At 44.1% G+C, this 20,576-nt stretch overlaps 1 protein-coding gene across 2 annotated transcripts in view; it reads left to right on the top strand.

Moving 5' to 3' along the window:
• SIRT4 (sirtuin 4) overlaps nucleotides 1-20,576 on the top strand; it is a 63,453-nt gene that overhangs the window by 31,101 nt on the left and 11,776 nt on the right. For both annotated transcript variants that reach the window (XM_085636396.1, XM_085636397.1), the window contains exon 2: nucleotides 9,307-9,821. In XM_085636396.1, coding sequence (XP_085492522.1) covers nucleotides 9,307-9,821 — 515 coding nt within the window. The remainder of the gene's footprint in view (nucleotides 1-9,306; nucleotides 9,822-20,576) is intronic.

Below are 20,576 nucleotides of genomic sequence, written 5' to 3'. Positions count from 1 at the left end.
TGTAATTATCTGCATCCTCATCACTAACTTTGAGGAGCTTGTCTCTACCTTTCTCAGAGAAGGAGAGCCACAAGATAGCTGCCCACTGGCTTTGGGGTACCTGCTGTACTTTGCAAGCCCTCTCCAAAGCAGTTATCCATTTGTGGATGTCATCCCCACACTTGTAGGGAGGGACAATCTCGCTCAGGTTTCTATTATCATAGTGCCTGTCTCTATCCTTAGGGATATTGCTGCCACCAGTGGGTTCTAACCCACTTAACTTTTGCTCTCTAGCCAGAGCAAGCTTCTCCTTGCCAAGGGCAAGTTCTTCCCTCTCAATCCTTAGATTAGCTTCCCTCATTCTGGCTTCATGCTCTTTTCTCTGGGGGGGAAGTCATTCCCCTGTGAGAAGAGGCATTAGAGATGCTAGAGACATGGGAGTGGATAGATTCCCTTGAAGGGGATCTGTCTCTCCTGCTTCTCTGGTTAAGCCCACTTGGGGGTCTGTATGGGGGGACCCCATGCAAACTCCCATGTAAGCTTAGGTTAGCCTGGCTAAGTCTTCCTACTTGGCCCTGGCTGTCTACCTCCTCATCTGAAGTCCCATCTGACTCATCTGTAGCGGGTAGACCCTCCCCTGTACCTAGGGTACCAGCCTGTGAGGTCCTAAGAGCATCATATTCCTCTAGGATCTGTACTAGCTGAAGGAGGGTAGGGTTTGCACCCTGTTTTAACTTTCTGGAGGTACACAATTGTCTCATCTCCTGAAAAGTTAGGGTATCATATCTAGAGGGGATCTTTCTCAGACCTGCCCCTCCTGAGAGAGAATCTCCTTGATCTCCTCCCAGAGACATGATCTAGTGAGGGTGTGGTGTGTGCACCTACCTACACTAGTTGTTTCTACTAAACCTCTCTAGTAGTTGTAGTCGGGGTGTGTTAGGCCCTTCAACCTACAACAACTAAGTCCAGTAGGACTTAAGTATTATAATCTATGTTATATGTATCTAAACAATATCTGTGTGATCTTTCAATTTAGTATCTCAAGATTACAATGGTATTACAACAGCAAGCTCAGATCTCACCGCTGCCACCAATGTGAGAAGTTGGCCTGATGTATGATGTCACTAGTTCTAGTGTACACTTTATATCAGTCCAAACAACCCTTATGGTGATTGGTTGTAAAGTCAACCTTATAGACCAGCTATCCTAGTGGTAGCATGGACAAGAGCAGTCTTAGGCTAAACTCTGAATGGCATGTGAAGCCAGCTGTGATACCATATATAATCCCTTGAATACCAAATGAAAGGACACCACAACAGATATATATATAAAATAAAGTGTATTTATTCTAGTCAAACCCTCAGCACTCTTTATGAGATTCGAGGTAAGTACAGCACAGTCTTATTCAAGCATACATTAAGTCACACAGGTAAGTAATACAGTTAGGCCCTAGGGGCCACGCAAACCATATACTAAAGAAGTGGTATAAGGACCACTGTCACGGAAATAGAATAGGCCTAGGCCTAGGGAATCGCTGGGGCTACACTACACTACCAACAGTTAGGAAGTGGGAGGCCCACGGGATTCAGGTGCAGAGTGGAAACACTCACGCGTAGTGCGTATAATCGATGGAAATAGTACAGTTCTGAAATAAGCAGTTTTAGGACACTTCTGGAGTAGCTAGAAAGTCGAGACTCGGAAACTAGACCCTAGGATAGTCACTACCCCGGTGAGCACCGAAGGACCCAAGTTACCTAGCCCACGGGCTGCGGGTGCATAGGTGTGAACTTGCGTCGGGTTTCGTCGTGGACTTCTATGGATGCCTGAAGGAAAGTTGCTGGCAGTCAGTGCAGAGTGTCCGGTGGATCCCAAGGCCGGGATCAAGAAGGAAGGGTACCTGCAAACAGAAGTGACAGAGTCAAGGTCACTAGCCAGTGACCACGTGGAACCAGGAAGGAACCAGGCGATGTCGTGAAGATTGCAGGTGAAGGGTGAAGCTTGTCGCAGCAGCCACGGATACCAGGAGACGTCGAGGACGACCAGGACCAGGAGGCGAGCTGTCCCACGAAGGCTCTTGCTGTCGGCGGCGTCGAAGTCGAACTAGGACTCACCAAGCCTTGGCAAGCGGAACCCTTGAAGAACGGAGGACTTGCTTCTGATGCAGACCAGGAAGGTCTGAGGTGCTTCTCTTTTGCAAGGAAGCGGGAGCCAGTCTGGAGGAGCCAAACCAGCAGTGAATATTTAAAGGTGTGTCGTCACAAAGGCCGCTAGCCAACGGGCAAGCAACCGGACAGATGCGGCAAGCAGGAAAATGCAGAAGGGCCCCACGCAGGACTCGTGGAGTGTGGGGGGGCTGATCTTCGGTGCAGATGGTGCTTGGGGTTGGGGCTTCTCAATCCCTGGTGCACAACTTCGAGAGTGCCTCAGAAGCTGCGCTGGAAGATACTCGCCACTTTTCCCAGGTAGTCGGTCCCACGTCTCTCGTCGCCTCCACGGATCTCAGCTCGGCTGTGGATGTGGATCAGGGTCGGAGAAGTCTGGAAGTCAAGGCTCTGGTCGGGCTCTGCAGTCGGTCCCTCGTAGAACTTCAGCAAAGCAAAGGGTAAGTCTCTTGATGGTGCTTGTTTGCACAGGGTAGCCACTCCTTGGCCACAAGGGAGATTCTTCAGTCTTCTTCTTATGTCGAAGGTCCAGAGTTTCTGTTCAAGTTGCAGGTTCAGGATAATCTAATCTCCTGGGGCCCAGCTACCACTCTTATACTAATCTGGGGGGCTGGGTTGCCTGCTAGGTCACGCCTTATGGTTGGGACCTGGGAGGGGGGTGGTTACACCCCCTTCATTTGTCCAGTTTCACGCCAGGACTGGGGCTGGTGTGCCCCAGCACCGGTTTGAACTGGACTATGCATGGGACACCTTGTGTGCCCCAGGCAGTGTCTCGTTTCATTCATCCCTCCCTGCCCCAATACACTAAGGCCTGTCTGGGGTGGTGCTCGCACCTCCCAAGGCAGGAAACCTATTGTCCAAGCCTCCCGTGCCGGGATCACTCCCAGCAGCAGGAGGTCAGACTTGTGTCGTGGCAGCAGCATCCATTTTGTGATGCTGGGGCTCTGGTTATCTTTAACCAGGTAAGTAGGTTTCAAAATGTCTTCTCCCTCTAGAAGGAAGGGATAATATCCTCATCCCCAGAAATGGGATGGGGGTATTATTCCAAAGTGTTAGACACCTTACACGACATGTTTTGATACAGCCAAACCATAGTTACCATAACCGTTTAAGATTATAAGGCACTTTAAGAGTATATGGTAGGCTACATCATAGAACAGCTATAAGGACATGGTTCCGAAAGCTGCAGACAGGCTCAGCTCATGCTAGAGCACCATCTCACATGTTACCAAGCACTCTGCCTCCAGGATTGTTAAGGCCTGCCATAGGAGTGGCTGATAGGTACACATGTGTCTATATCTAAGATAGGTATAGGAATACTACACCTAAGCAAGGGGTGATTACACGGCCTTGCCCCAGCTGAGTGATTAGCCAGTTGTGTCATAATGGAAGGCCAGGCCAGGCGTGGCACAATACATGCTGCAGCCCCTGGTAGGCCTAGGGTACACCTATGCCCTGGGTACCTAAGGTACACTGTACAGGGGCCAATAAGGTGATCCTATCCAAATGGGTTATGCACCTAAAGTACATAGTATTAATTTAGAGAGAGAAAAGCAGGGCTGTGGGTCTGATTAGCAGGCCCACAGCCACATCTAAGTCGAAAACCAGTAAAGCAAAAAGTGCGGGTGAACATAGAAAGCAGACCCTACTCTCCTACAGGAAGGAACACACAATACGCTTTGCATGAAGAGCACTATCTCTTTCAGAATCCAATTCGAGTACAATAGAAAGAGAAGCTCTTGCATGTACCTAGGCTGTTGAAAAGTTTAAGACATTTATTTGGAGCACACAATTTGACCTATATTCTGACCATAAGCCATTACTTCACTTACTAAGTGGAGATGATACTGGGAAAGCTTCTGCCTGATTGGTCCGCATTCTGTCATGATTACATAAATACAATTTTGTAATGAAATGCATTCCTGGTGGACGCAATGTCGGAGTCGATTGTCTTTCAAGATTACGCTCTGATTCAAAATTTGATGACATTGAATGCGTTGGCGCTTCTATCGAAGACCTGTTCAGTTCTTCATCCTTGTTCACTTTCAATGACTGGATTCAGGCGTCTAAAGAGGACTCTGTTCTTCAGATTGTAAATAAAGAACATGGTAGTGTTAGGTTGGCACCAAAGAGCGTTCCTTACCTGCTTCACTTAAATCCTTTGCTCAAGTGTCAGATGATCTCTCTATTGTTATTGACATTCTCATGCGGGGAGATCAATGTGTTCCACCTGTTTCTATTTGCTCTAAAACTTTTCAGAAGGCCCATGAGGGTCATTTAGGCATAGGCGCTACTTCCAGAAAATTAAAAGAGCATTTTTGGTGGCCAGCCTTAGACAAAGATGTCTCACAATGGATAGACCACTGCCATAATTGTCTAGTCTTAGATAAACATTGGAAAACTATCAAATTTCCCCTTCATTGTGTTCCTGTTCCTGAGGATGCATTGTCAAAACTAGCCCTTGATTTTGCTGGCCCCTTTGATTTGCTTCCCCCTGAAAAATGTTATATTATTGTGCTAATTGACTTTTTCTCAAAATGGGTTGAATTTGAATTCTGTAACACACCCAATACTTTGTCAGTGCTTAATTTTTTGAGCAGAATTTTTAATTCTGAAGGTTTTCCAAAAGAAATAGTCACTGACAACGCCAAATATTTCACCTCTCTGTTAATGCAAGATTTCTTATGGTCTCATGATATAAAGCACCTAAAATTCCCCTTCTTCCAATGGCCTTGTTGAAAGAATGAATATGTTCGTAAAAGTGGGAATACAATCCGCTTTGGCCTGCAATCTTCCAGTAGATGACTTTCTTAAAAAGAAAATTTGGTCTTATATCATCACTCCTCATTCAACAGGGATTTCTCCCTTTAGACTTCTTAAGAAAAGAGTTCCCAATGGAAATATGTGTCCTATCTGGATAAAAGTGTTGAAAAAGAATGATGAGCCATGTTTAGCTTGTCGAGACAAACAAAACATGCAAAAAAATGTTTTGACTCAACAAAATATACAAAAAAAGCATTTAACTCGGTATATGGCAACGTTTCACATGATTTTTAAGTTGGTTATTGGGTAGTGGTAAAATTATCCATAGAGGATAAAAAAGGTACCTCAGAATTCTCCTTGCCAATACAAATTCTCAAAACTGCCAAGGGATCACTCTTTTTGGACAAGAGGGTTGTGGTCAAATTGTCTCCTGAACAGGCGTCTAAAATTCTCACTATTTAGAATACTCTTATTGAGGATAGCCTGAACTTATCACATTTCCCTTAGGAGCCTCTTCTGATGACGTTTCAGACAGACTGTAAACAGTCAAATTGTTCATAATGTTTTTCCTCTTGTCAGTTCACGCTCTTCCTCACACCCTATTGAATCAACCTCTCAACAATTTGTGTCTCATCAAAAAAGGGAATTGGGCGGAGCTGCCACATCTGCATCTGCTGTATATAGACCACTGTTCTGTTCCCTCTAGGTGTAGAGATCTGTATGTGTTAAAGTGTATTTACTTATACCATACTTTTCAGGACATGTTATTTCATTTCCTTTATGCGAGGGAGATGATGTAATGGTCTGCTCCCAGGTACGGGGGAGGGGGGGGGGGGGTGTTGGAGCGGTCGTGCTTGGGGCACGGTGTGGCGTCGGTCTCTTGTGATTGGCGGATTTACTGTCTGCCACGTGGAGCGATGGAACGTTGGTGCCCTTGTGTGAAAAGGCCGATGCCTACAGGCCTCTGTGAGGGTGGGTCAGGCCTTCACCTTGTGACCTGGAGTTCATCAGACTCTTAAGCTCAGATGACTTTGTGACACATATTAATGGTGCTGGTGTTTACCTCTTTCATTAGTCCTTTCATTGGTGTTTACCTCTTTCATTAGTTCTTTCATTATGTTCATGCTTACATGTCATTTTTTTCCATGATCTGTATTCCACATTGGCGTGCGCTTTCTCAAACGTGTATGTTTAAAAGTGCATCCCTCGTGCCGTGCTTCGTTGAGGATGGACGCACTCCCGTGGTCTTGCTGTCTTGCACAATAAACCTACTTTGCTTAATCCATCTGTCTGGCTCATCTGTTCCTACGCCCGCTTACCGGCACTTTACATACATGCATATTTACATGCAGTAAATAGATACACTGTGCACGCGCAGCTAAGCATGCAAGGCGTATCTGGTTACTTCCACTTTCTCCTTTGTCGGCGAACTGGAGCTTTAGAGGACTGGCTGAGCCTCCTGCAGGTATGTCGTCCGTCCCTTCCTGACCGCCTCCGTGCCCTCTACTACGTCCTGGAGACACCTTTCCTCAGTAGAGGTGGGAGAGCCACTGAGAGCTGAGGTCTGGCGCCTGCCCAGCTCGAGGTATTCTTGATCCGTCTCGAGAATAAAAAGAGCTGCAGACCACGCATTAACCTATGATGTAAAATTGAGAACAGAAAAAGATACCCACCTAGTGACTGAACTACAGAATTTGAAGCCCGAAAGCCTGTAATCCGTTCCAGCTGCCCAGCTCTAAAATTGTGTGATCTTAGGCAAATATTTTATTTCACAGAGCCTGTATGTATATATATATATATATATATATATATATATATAACAGCTGACTTGCCTCTTAGTTCAGCATTGGCATTGTTGTCCCCGAGAGGGAGGGTGTTGAAATATTTTTAAGCTCTTGTTTAAAAACTGTCACTTTTCAAAAATACCTCTAAATGTGGTGACATTATCTGATGTATTAAGGTGAAACGCTTTAATGTACTAATTAAACGCTATTTTTTTTGTAACTTTGAAGACTGTCATATTTTTGAATGACGTTTGTTGGGTGATTCACACGTCAAATATTTTAAGCCCTTGGTTTGTACATGGAAAACAGACCCTTGGCACTGCTAATTTGTCTTCTTACCCACCCCTATGCCTCAGCCCTTTTGTGTGCCCGGCCCCTGCCATAAGCTTAGCAAGTTTTGGTACAGGGATTGGTCTGATGGCACACTTTGTTTCCCATGAGTCTTGGCTTACATAAAGCTTGCTGTAATCCATCACCAGGGCTTAAGTGGCCTTACATTAAAGTGATAATGAACCAGCCCCCTGATTTCACCATAATATCTGGAAAAGGTATTTCTTGTGAGCGATGTTGTCCCTATTCCAATTTCGCATTTTGCTTCTTGCATCCAAAGAGAGTATTTGCTTTTTTCTAAATGTTGTGCTGCTGTAGGTTTGTTTCATGAAACATGACTTCTGTATGGTGCTTACTGTGAAATGACTTGCCTACTTAGTTTCTGGGTGAGTTCGGGTTGTGGGTAGGTGTTCATGATAGGACACTTGAGAGCTCTAGAATTGCGGCTAAAGGCAGTTTGAGATACTCACAGTGCCTGTCAGTGGGTCCTAAAGGTGTGCTGACGAAATACTCATCCAGTCCATGGTATGGCCACACAGAACGATGCTCCTGTACGGGCCAATTGCAATTACCATTTTATGTGAAAGTGTAAAGGAGGTGTACTCAGCAGTTACAATACTGACATCAGCAAAGGAAAAGAAAATTCTTAGTTGACAGGAGAGTGTTTGCATATGTGAAAGAGCATGTGAGTGAGTAATGGGGTATGAGTGAAAATATGCGTGAGTTGTTGAGAATGAGTGCAGTGAGTGAGAATAAGCGTGCAAGAGAATAAGAGCCTAGATTAATTTGGGCTCCCTCGCTTCGTTTTCTGAAATTCAGTGCATGTATTACACCCCACCAGTTTCGAAGATCACCACAGGTCACTGCTGCCTTGACCCTGTTTTGTTACTACAGTGGTTGTGGCGGCTCGCTGGGGCCTTGCCACATTGACACATGCAGAATGCAGACATGAACTGGATGAATGTTCCCAAAAGGAGACACAGGCATTATGCAGATCAGCTGTTGCAAACACTCATGAGAAGAAGTGTGTGGCCTAAAGACAGAGAGTTGTGCAATAAGTAACTCATGCTGGAGGAAGATGATGATGGAGGGGGAAATAGCAAAACATATAAAAAGATCCAAATGCTCCCTGCTTTAGGAAATTGTTAAACGTGAAAGAAGCAGTATCATATACATGTTGTTCTTTAGAAATAGGTGTATTGGGTTGGCCAAGTTTATGCCAAGGAGGGGGAACCTTGCTGCATAAGAAGCATGTTTATCCATTTGTGTATGTTACCAACAAGCAAAAGCTGTGCATTAGCAGGTTGCTTTGAGCATGCGCATCTTGCACTTTGATGATTTGGTTATAGATTTCTCTGTCATCAGCATAGGACGGTGGGGTGATTCCGCTTGTTAGTATGAGAGCAAAGAGGTCTTAGTGGAACATCGCCCTCCAGTTTTTCATATAGGAAGGATGCAAACCAGGTGTTAGTGTTGAGTCAGATCAGAAGACCACTGTTATAGGGCAACCTAATATAGTTTAGTGGTTGAGCAGATCAAAGGATAACTTTTGCCGAGTAGTAGGGTTAGGATGATAGGAATACCTTTTTGGATTGGTGATCACTTATTCTTAGATATCAAATAAGATTGAATTTTTTGCAGTATCTAGGGCGGAAACCTGAATTGGTTGCAGTCTTTTAACCCTGATGGGTTGAGGTGTTTTTCAAGTTGGGCTGTGAGGCGACTTTGTTGTGTAGGCTATTAGCTTTGGTAGGGATCCCCAATCTCTTAAATTTCGTGTGAGAAACCTTTCTCTGTTTTAGATAGAGCTTTGGGCCCACTGTCTCCTGTGAATTTGTCCTAACACTGCCCTTCCCACTACATTTTAGTGCTTGGGATGTTGTGCTCATTGTCATAGCCCCTAACATCTGATGTTTCTTGATCACATTTCCCCGCACCCTATACTTTTCGATAAGTTCTATATCAGATAGTCTCATTTACAATCCTCCTGCACCCCAACTTAGTGCAGGTGGGTGATATCTTAGCTTTGTGGTCCTCGATATCACCAACAGAACCCATTATCAACACCCTTCCATCCTCTTCTTTCCAGTTCAACCATTTAAAACTCTTTGTTTACCTGGAGAGGGTTGCTTTTCCTCAGCTCAAGTGCAAGGGGTGAAGCATCCTCACAGTGAATGGGTAAAAGTGATGTTTCTATAGTTTTCCTTTTATTTCACACTTATCCAATGTTATGAATATTATTGCCTATTTATTTTCTGTGACTTATCTCTGCAATTCTGTTTTGCCAGATGTCACCAGATGTTGCATGGAAAGCAGTGGCAGTCTGCAAACAATGGAAGATGGCCTCTTACCGATCATGGTCCGGCATGGTAGCTGTGGCAGATAATCTAAATCTGTCCTATGTTCCTACCAGCACACCCCTGGATCCTCTGGTGCTAGAGCGGCTGCAAGAGTTCATCCACAATTCCCAGAGGCTGTTTGTCATGACTGGAGCTGGAATCTCCACAGAATCAGGAATTCCCGACTACCGCTCTGAAGGGGTGGGCCTGTATGCCAGGACTACCAGGCGACCTATTCAGCATTCTGAATTTGTCCGTAGTGCTAGTTCAAGACAACGGTACTGGGCTCGCAACTTTGTGGGATGGCCTCAATTTTCTACCCACCAACCAAATGCGGCCCATTTAGCACTATGCAACTGGGAGAAACAGAAAAGACTACACTGGTTGGTGACACAGAACGTAGACGCATTGCACTCGAAAGCAGGCAGCCAACACCTGACGGAGCTCCATGGCTGCACACACAGGTACAAAAATATTGTTGGAAATGGTGCACAAAGGCAGCGATTCTCAGATTTTGGGCCACACAAGACATGATATCTTGTGTTAACCGAGCAACTAAGTTGCTGGAGGTGGATAAACCTCTCCCTTAGTAGCAGCAGGTGGCTCCTTCCACTTTCACCAGGCGCCACCATGCTCTGCACCGGCACTGAATCCTACTCCCTACACACAATGCAACCATACCTTTAACTCACTTTGCTGCCTAGGAAGCACCAACGTTCAGACAAGGATTGAGCCCCAGTCTCGTGGCAGAGGATGGTGCTTAGCAGGAGGTTGAGAGATGAGACTTCCCTCAGGCAGAATACTGCATTCATCAAAACGTAAATTCGATAAATGACCACTTATAATTTATGAAGATAATAGAACTTTTATTACCTTTCTGAAATTATGATGGGCACCACTAGGAAGGAGCCCATTCTTCCACAAAACTAAACAATTAGAGGCTTTGAGGCATATGTCCTGTTGCTCCTCAACTCTAGACAACACTAAAATGCAATGTAAGTACTGGAGCTGCCATTTCCTAACTACAGTGTCTATTATGTGTGTTCCTTTATTGCAGCATTTTGCACAGAAAATGAATAGCTTGCCTATGCCAGCATAGAGCAGGGGCATCCATATAAAATCACTCTGACCCCCTACCTAAAATGAGCTGTTTATTTCAAAGTGCTAGGCCATTATCTATGTGAATAAGATAACAAGCCCCTCCCAAAGCATTTCTGCCTTTTTTTTGGTTACCTGCAACACATCCAGGTTTCGTATCCTTGTACCTAAGATGAGACGAGCATCGTACATAAAATAAAAGTATACCAGTTGTGTTTGTTAATAACTGTTATAGCAAGACTTTCTCGACAAGATGCTTCTAGTCCTTATCCAGATAAGTTAATAGCAAGATGCGCTCTAGGGAGGCCAAGTAAATGAAGTTGAAAGGGCTAGTGTCAGCAGTGAGATTCGACTAAACGACTGCAAGGGGAGGTGGATGCCTAAAAAGGAGCAAAATGGGTGACTTGTAAAGTATGTTTCGGGCAATAGTTATTTCCTCAAAATTTCTTAAGCTTAGTCGACACACAAGTGACACCCGACATTGTACTTGAAATGACTATCAACTACACATTTATGCTCATAGGTATCTTGTAGGTACAGACTTTATTTAAGCAAAACAGTTACTCTGCAAGTCCATGTGACCCATTCTAACACCGATTAGATGGCCTCTGAATTACTTCAAGTTCATATTCTCTCTTTCTTTCTTTCTTTCTTTCTTTCTTTCTTTCTTTCTTTCTTTCTTTCTTTCTTTCTTTCTTTCTCCCTTTCTCCCCCCCCTCCATGCTTTGAGGGGGCATTCCATCATTTAACAAGCATTGGCATAGCCAATAGGTCTCGCCTTTGGGACCTTATAAGTGTTTATCCATGCAACACTTGATGTTGTTGCACCGAGGATATTGTGCTGGATAACTAAACACTTGTAAGGTCCCAAAGGCGAGACCTATTGGCTATGCCAATGCTTGTTTTTTTGGAGCTGTCGACAGAACTAAAAACCTGGGAGCCAGGGTGTTGAACTTTTTATGACCTACACATGTTCTTTCTTACTGTGTTTATTTCTGGAGTCTGTTTTACTTTTGCTTTTTAATATAAAGATTAGTGCTTGCAGGCACCCCAAATTTTTGCACAAGTATGAAACTGAAGTTGTGTGATCCTAGGCAGATCAGATAAATCAATTTGCCCAGGATCACACAATTAAGGCACATTGCCCAGCCAGATTTCAGCCTTTAAGGTCAGTTCATATGACGATATGTTTGGCATACAACTTCACCTGAACGACTGCTTTTGATTTTTTTTAGCATATTCGTATTTCAATGTTTTTACGGTGTTGTCATCCTCTTCCAAACCCATCAGTGATGTCAATGGCCTCATCTGACATCACTTATCAAGCGCAGGCAAAGGACAAAGTGATATCAAATGTCAAATCAGTAGTTGGGATGAGGGAAGACGGTCAAAGCAATTTAGGCTAGTGGGAACAAAAGATGATAAAACAAACATGTGGGAACACCACCACCATGTGGACAGTTGTAGTAACAAAGAGCAACAAGGAAGCTATCCACTATAGGAATGTGAAAGAAAGCTCTCGTATCTTGAAAGCTGATGACCCATGACGAGAGAGGAAAGCCATATGGCACCTCTGCTCATAAGCACATGCCTGCGCACATGCACGTAAGCTCTAGGCCACAGTGTAGCACTTTGAAAAGCCCCTTACTAAAAGTCGAGCAGCAGCGCATGCGCTACTCTAGGCTCGACCTAAAAACAGCAGCAATAGTAATGGAAGCAAAAAAAAACAAGCATTGGCATAGCCAATAGGTCTCGCTTTTGGGATCTTATAAGTATTTAGTTATGCAGCACAATATCCTTGGTGCAACAACATCAACTGTTGCATGAGTAAACACTTATAAGGTCCCAAAGGCGAGACCTATTGGCTATGCCAATGCTTGTTTTCTATTTGATGGAACGGTTTAGGTCTTCAAACAACACCAGTGAGTGGTTTGCTGCACAAAGTGCCGAGGGCTTCGATGAGGGTAGGACAAGGAGGCTGTGCCCGAGAACTGCCTATTGCTTGTAACATGGAAAGGGTTCAGAATATCTGCATTCATCTTACGTGCCAAGCGGCCAACATACATACTGTGAGGTAAAAACAAAATTCACTCTGATACATAAGAACATGTGGAGCCATCAGCGTCAGCAGCAAATAACATTATTTAAATAAAAGCAGCACACATTTTAAAGTAAATACAAATCATGTGGCATTTATGGGAGATTTCGACATGCCATCCCTGTGTTCTCAGGTGGCTCTGCGTCACCTCACGGTCAAAAGATCGATGACGCAATAGTACTTCCAAAACTTCAGGAATTGTGGCACAAAAGGGGGAAAAGGAATGCCCACATCCTTCCATGATACTTGCACTTGCATATATACATACATACACACATATACACATACATAAGTGCCAGGGCTCTCGGTAGGTGTCCACTGCAGCTTAAAGCACATATTGCCCCTGCCATGCTGCCAAGGATAGTAACAACACAACTACTAATGATCACGCTCTTACAAGTGTGACAATCAGACTATTGCATGCCCCTAAAGCTATAAGAATGACTGGGGCAGCAGATAACAGTCATTTTAAAAGTATATTTAATTAGTAATTAACTGCTGCTGTGGTCATCTGTAAATTATATATATATATCTACATATACACATACACACACAAATACACACGCTTACTAGTGTTGCTCATAAGCTTCTGTCCTTCATACACCTGCAGTCGTGTCAAGTTCTAGGTATTGACCACAGCTCCAAAAATATAATTTGCTACTGAAAGCAGAGAGGGGCAGGTTCTTCTCAGCCCAATGTCCTGCATCTCTGCTCTGAAAAAAGAGTTTTCCACAAACAGGTGTGAAGCATCGTCACTACTTTCCTGCAAATAATATATTATTTTTTGTGAGTAATGCTTATATTTATAAATAATGACCGAGTCTATTGCCTCCGCACTGGAAGGGGTGGATGGGGTCTGGTGGGGCCAGTGCCCCAGCTGTAATTGCCCTGCCCCCCAACCCCCTTGTGCCGGACCACCAAGTGAGAGCTTTGGCACCCAAAAACGTACACTGTCCTCTCATCCTGGGTAAAGCGATGTTCTTCTTGTTTGCATTATACATTTTATTTTCTCTTGAATTCCCTTAAAAAATATTTGATTTTTCCAAGATGCCTTTCTCTAGGATTTTCATGTAACATGTCTTTCGAGTATAGTGCGCTGTGAAAGGAGTTGTTTCTAGATGTTTGTGTGAGTTCTCAGTGTGAACTTCTCACAATGCACGTCAGTGGGTCATAAATGGGTTCAAAATAAATGCTCATCCAATCATTGGCACCTCTACATAGCGCAACAGTCATTTGTGCCAATTGTAAATGTGATGGTATACAAAAGGGTGTGAATAATGTATGCATCTGTCGAAATATTGACACAACGAAAGTTAAAAAAGAGAGGGTACTTACAGGTGAGTTGGTAAGTTGTGCGTGGGGAAGGAGCTGCAAGGACATGTGTGCAGGAGAGAGTGAAAGTGTGTGCCAAAGAGGAGAGAGATCAGATGTGAGTTATGCAAATGTAGGGATTAAGGAAGATATCTGAAGAAAAAAGAGTCAAGTGTCTGATCAAGAGACTGCAGAAGAAAATGTTTGGTGACCGAGACAATCGGAAGACCACTACCCCTTCCACATACCTCAGGAAGTTTTAATTCATAGTCTGCTTCAAAAGTTTAAAAGACTATATGTGCTTTTGTTTGTGAGAAGAAATATATTTATTTCTCATGTGCACATAATAATCACGATTTTCAGTTGCTGGTGCCCACACCACTTAGGTGTGGCCCCTTGTTTGCCCTATAAATAATAATCCCCTTTAAAGATGCCACTGACTGGGGCCAAAAAGAGATGGAATTTTCCGTGGCGCACACATTCATAAGAAGACGGCAAAAGTGAAAGCAGTGATGCGCGAGCGCGCGACGGCAAACACGCGAGCAGCAAAAGTGAAAGTAATTCAGGGTCCATATGGCGCCTCGGGCGCTGAAAGCTAGCGGCTTTTTGCACTTGTGCCCGTAACAGCAAGCTGGTGGCCGGCTGCCTCTGGGTAGCACTTCCAAAACCAGCTTACTAAATGTTTTTTAGAAGGTCCCCTGTAGTAGAGAGTGGCGATTTGAGCTGCTTGGATTATACGTCTATTACATTACATTTTATTGTGACAAAGGAGGTTATATGAGTTGTCAAGAGGGGATTTTCTCTGTGTGTTTTTCGTGGGTGCCTAGAGTGTTGTGTCTGCTGAATTAGTGGATGCTGTGGGTTTTATTGATTAAGTGGTATGATGTAGTATGATGATCTAACAGTACCAATGGTAATAGATATGTTCACAGAGTATTCTGCAGGAGGATGTCTTGATATTTTAAGTATAGTTAAGGATCTTACAAGTGATGTGGCAGGAGTGTGCAGACCAGTGACCTGATGGGGATACTTTGTGGTATATATAGATGAAGTGAAAATGTATTGTGATATGGCTGTGTTGATACTGTGGCATGGAATGGGAGCCATGGGCACTAACGTGAGCATGGAAAATGGACCCATTGTTGGCTAGTAAAAACTCAAATGATTGGGGTGCAGAGGGGCCCTCAAGCCCTGGGCCCAGGTGCAACTGCACCTACTTCACAATTGAAAAGTTACACCCCTCTGATGGCAGACAGTATGTTGTGGTGTTTGCATATCAGGTGTGTATGTGTTAAGTGCAATGCGAGTGGGAGATGTGGAATATGAGCGGTGGGTGAGATGTGTCTGGCTTCAGTGGATGAAATGTAGGCGTTATTTGCAGACCATGTTAGATGAATACTAGGCACATCAGGTGAGTTGTATGTAATATAATATGGGTTCTCTGAGTCGGAGCTGTAAGTGGGTCCCTGAGGGGTAGGTGTCATGTCAGTGACAGCCTTAATTTGGTAGGTGTTTTGTGGCGGCTTCTACAAGGACAGTTTTTCAGTGTGAGTGGTGTGATGTTGGCTGCTGTAAATCAATGGTTTTCTTGCAGGTTACGTGAGCATAGATGAGGCAAAAATAAAACAAGTCTTGTCAAAGCCCATAGGTCTGGCTCTTAAGTGAAAGTACCTAGATGCTTCCATCCATGCATCCAATCACTCATGATAAATGTACTGAGTCACTTATCCTGGCACTTAAGTATCTATTCACTCCATCCCTCCATTGACGCATTTTTGCATTCACTAGCTGGCCCATCAACCAACCCATAACCACTCCCCAATCAAGAGGCACTCTCAGTTATCAGCCATAAAAAAATGGCCTTGATTCCTTCCAGTTTGTGTGAGGTGTGAGACTGTTGTGAAGGTCTGACAAATAGGAGTGCTTCGGTTTGTGTCTGGCTGCTAGTCTATGATGGGTGTGAGAGTACTGTCAGTAGTATCAGACTGCTACTCAGTAAGGGATGGGTATACTGTTGGAATTGTGTGTGGCTATGACACATCTTTTAGTGTGTGATTGCTACTCTGATGGTTGAGTGAGCGCTGTCTGAAGGACAAGACTGCTAGTATGTGAGGAGTGTAGGGATGCTTCTGCTACTGTGTGGCTGCTACTCAGTGAGAGGTATACGTGTGCTTGCTGCTGGGAATGACAGCTTCTCTGAGGGATATCAGAGTGCTCTCAGCGTTTAGAGTGTTTTGGTTTTCCTTCATAGGGGTTTGAACTGTTCCCCCTCAGGGTTGTGTTGCGGCCACAGCTGAACATGAGCTGTGTACATATTTAATGATGGATTCGTCCTACTCTTGAAGCAACACTCATTACTAAGTGGCGTCATCTTCCTCCACTTGTAAGCCTTGACAGTGTGCTTTCTCCAAAGAGGCTGACAATATATTGGGAGATGGGAGTGTTAATGACCCAGGCTGTTCATTTATTCTCTTTTGAGAACCCTTGTCCAGTGACTATTGGCAGGACACCCCAACCTACCAAGCCTCCCACAAGGATCACTGACCCCAAAATCATATGCATAAGCAGTTGTATTTAATGGCTCCCCATGCACCAGCGAACGAACACAGTCTCCGCCACCTACACCAGGCTGCTTAATGTTGACAGACACCTACTCTCATGAACAGCTCTGTAGCAGTTTCTAACAGTTGTTCTCGCTTGCTACAACCTGAAGCAACTCCAGCTCCCCCACGTATGTATACACACAGTGCATAAGCGCAGCAAAGTGCCCTTCATAGGTAGGATCAAAGTGCGGTAGTTTGAGCTTGATGGAAGCAGACACACAGCAGAGGAACAGAAGAGCGTGTATTCACACATCCACCAAAGGACACCATAGCCACAATATAGGTAAATCAGCATAGGGGACTGTAGACTGTATCCATCATTGTCATCATCCACTGGGATGGGTGTGTATCTGCAAAAGGCTCGGCAGTAGTTAAAACATAATGTGATCACCATTGGGAGAGAGGCTGGGAGCACACCACACCAATCCACTATCATTATGTTTGGATGCAGTGGCCATTTTAGGGGGAAGGGGTCTACAGCACATGCTATGTATTCGAAACTCAATTCTCCACATAATCCACACACACGTTACAAATCAATATCTAGGAAGTGATTTCACTTTTAACAAGCATCGCGGCACCAACGCTTTACTTTTAACGTTAAAAGTAAAGCGCGGGTGCCGCAATTATAGCAAATGTAAAGAAATAGATGTTTTTTTCTATTTCTTTACTTTTGGTATAATCGCGGCACACGCGCTTTACTTATAACATCAAAAGTAAAGCGTGGGTGCCGCGATTATACCAAAAGTAAACAAAACGAGCATTGAAAGCGTGCCGCATCGCGATCGCTCTGAAAGCAAAAGTGATCGCGATGAGGCATGAGTTTTCAAAGTGCTGCGGAAGGCTAGCGGTACGCGCGTGCACGGTCGCGTGAACGCAAGCGCTAGGCCAGCCAGCAGCACTTTGAAAACTCATATACAAAATGTCTCTCCGAGCCAGCGTATGCGCTGGGCTCAGCGAGACCTAAAAAGGGTAATGAGCATTCAAATTATATATATCACTGATAAAACCAAAGGTTACAGGGTCGTTATAGTTAGGCTGACGTTTCACCCATACAAGACCATAGAAATTCAGCAGTTATAATTTGACTTATTATTAAGTGACTTAAGGCAACAAGTTATAGTTTCTTAACATAAGTATAACTGCTCAATTTCTATGATTTTGTGTGGGTAAAATATAATTACGAGAAGAAATAACAGCGTCTGACATTAGAATCTCTTAGGACGGCTTCTTTTATTCATACATAGAATTGATTCTCAAGCAGCCAACGTGATATATATATACTCTAAACATCTGATCCGCAGTATTCCGTACGGGGAATTTCTGTGAATCCGCCGTATCTGCGGTAATGACAAGGATCTAGAAATCTGTCAGAATGAAGCCTTACAAAGATTTCTATTACGTGGCTACAGTTTTAAAGATCTTAATTTGGCACGTATTAAAGCGAATTCCTTGTCACAGGACAACTGTCTAGGAATTTCCAACAACCAAACGGAGATTGTAGTTAATACCTCTACTACTATGGATGATAAAACTCAAGAAGTAAGATTAATTACTGCCTATTGTAGACAACAGAAACAGATTAGGAGTACTGTGCATAAAAACTGGCCGATAGTTCTCACTGAACTTACCCTCTCTCAAATTTTACCTGTTTTACCAGCTTTAACTTTTAAAAGGTCACCCTCTATGAGAGACAATTTGGTAAGAAATAGCCCTGAAGTCACCACCGCCAATACATGGCTGTCATCTAAGTGTGGCTTCTTTAAGTGCAGCTCATGTAGGGCTTGCAAATTCGGGACTAATACGAATAGATTCTGTCATTGGCATTGCCAATAGGTCTTGCCTTTGGGACCTTATGAGTATGTAGTTATGCAGCACAATATCCTTGGTGCAAAAACATTAACTGTTGCATGGCTAAACACATAAGGTCCCAAAGGCGAGACCTATTGGCTATGCCAATGCTTGTTTTTCTATGGAGTTTAGTCTGCATGGAGTTGCCTTCAATATATAACTCTACACGCAAAAACTGAACTCTCTCCTGGCTTATCCACTGTGAATTTTAAATTCAGCATGTTGTTGTTTATAGAATCAATAAAGTGTCTAGCCGATTCACAAGATCCTGTCCAAATTAGAACAACATCATCAATAAATATCCACCAGTGGAGTACATGTGTGTTATATATGTCTTTTTGGAGGGTCCTGAGGACAGGCTCCTCCCACCAGCCAACGTGTAAACACGCACAGCTGGGAGAGAAGCATCCCCCCATCGCCACCCCACGTAACTGCTGGTAGACCTCTTTATTGAACAAAAAGGAATTATTAGTGAGACAAATCTCAATCATTTTAAAAATCATCTTATTGTGTCTGTATAAATGAATACTGCGCTTATCCAAATACTCTTACTGCTTCCATGCCATCAGAATGATGGATACTAGTGTACAATGAACAAATATCCATTACTATCAAGAGACAATCCTTTTCCCATTGTACTGACTGTATGTTAGATGAAAAATGACCAGTGTCTCTGATAAAAGAAGGGAGAAGCTCAACAAATTCATGAAAAAATAATCAACATATTTAGACATTGGTTCTAAAAGACTTTTTGAGCTGATATTGTCTCCCTGGTATCGGTGTTACATTCTTATGGACCTTGGGTATGAAATACGGTGTGGGAGTTATTGGATATTCATTCTTTTCCACTGGGCCAATTCCTTGAACACAGAGTCCTTGTTTTGTGTCAGTTCATTAAAGGAGGCTTTTCTGTAACAGTCCCCATCGTTTAAATGACGTGAGGCTTCTTCCATGTAGAGGGCTTTTGGCCATAACAATATATATATATATATATATATATATATATATATATATATATATATATATATATATATATATATATATATATATATATAATCACCACCAATCCCGCTTCCACTTCAGAAAACAGGTCTGAGACAGCTGGGGTTTCGTTTCAGCAGGGCTTTAATATCCGCCATACAGCATATGAATAACAGCATTTGAAGCATCAGTCTCGCGCCTGGGACGCGTTTCGGTGATTGCCTTCTTCCTGCCAGTGCTGCGCTCTACTGTCAATAGTTGCAAATTTCGCAGGGGTTTGCATTTGTCCATCACGGAGGAATCTCATCGGAGCAGCGTTATTAGCATAGAAAGAGGACATAGAAAGTTCACATGGTAGGTACCTTTCCTCTTTCTCTCCTCCGTCATTCCCCAATATGCCGATCCTGCTAGTTAACAATCGCTTCCACTTAACATGTGTAGGCTTAAGTAAGTACCTCGCCCAAGCTCCCGATGAAGCTGCGACTTCGTCGTCACTGTGAAGTGCCAGCTCTCCCTTCCATGCAGGGTTCAAGGCGGAAGTGTCCTGCTATCTGCTGACCCCTTCAGCGGTGATCCGCTGCTCTCTTCCCAATGCCAAAGCAAGTTCAGACCGGGGGGGCGCCGCGCTATGCTTCCCAGCATCCAACCAACAAGGTGTCGGCAAACCACGGAGCTCCTGACCGAGAGGCGTGCCAGAATTACGGAGCCGACCTCCGCACAAATTACCTACTGGCGGTCGCCAGTAGGTAGTTATAGTTAGGACCACGTTTCCATAGGAAATCCGCAACATTCTATTTTGAATAACTTTGGCGCCGGTCGACGAATCCTCGCGAATTTTTCAAAATAGGTGGGGCGCTACGCTCCGCTCCTACCCTGAAAGTCTCGGGGGGATTCGTCAAGCGGGGGCTGAGATAAAAGGGGGGGTCCCAAAACGCGTTTTTCCTATGCATTTTTCCATAGGACCTTTAGACAGGGCTACAGCCCGAACGGCTGAACAGAATTACTAGAAATTTGGCAGAGGGGTAGTCCTCAGGTCAAGGAAGTGCCTTTTGTAGGTTTGGTGTAAATCTGTTCAGTAGATTCTGAGAAAATAGCCTTTAAATCAATATATATATCTGAGCCAGCTTACGGTGCGCTTACGGTACGCTTACCGTACGCGTACGGTGGCGTGCGCGAGCGCGATTCTGATTGGCTCTTAGATCTTAGTAAACATTCGAATCGGCCGAAACCAGGAAGCTGCGGCCGCCATTTTCTCTCTCGCACTGAGAGTGATGATG

Source organism: Triturus cristatus, chromosome 11 (genome assembly GCF_964204655.1).
Source record: "Triturus cristatus chromosome 11, aTriCri1.1, whole genome shotgun sequence".
NCBI lineage: Eukaryota > Metazoa > Chordata > Amphibia > Caudata > Salamandridae > Triturus > Triturus cristatus.
The sequence above is the reverse complement of the archived record's forward strand: the minus strand, read 5'-3'. Positions and strand labels throughout refer to the sequence as shown.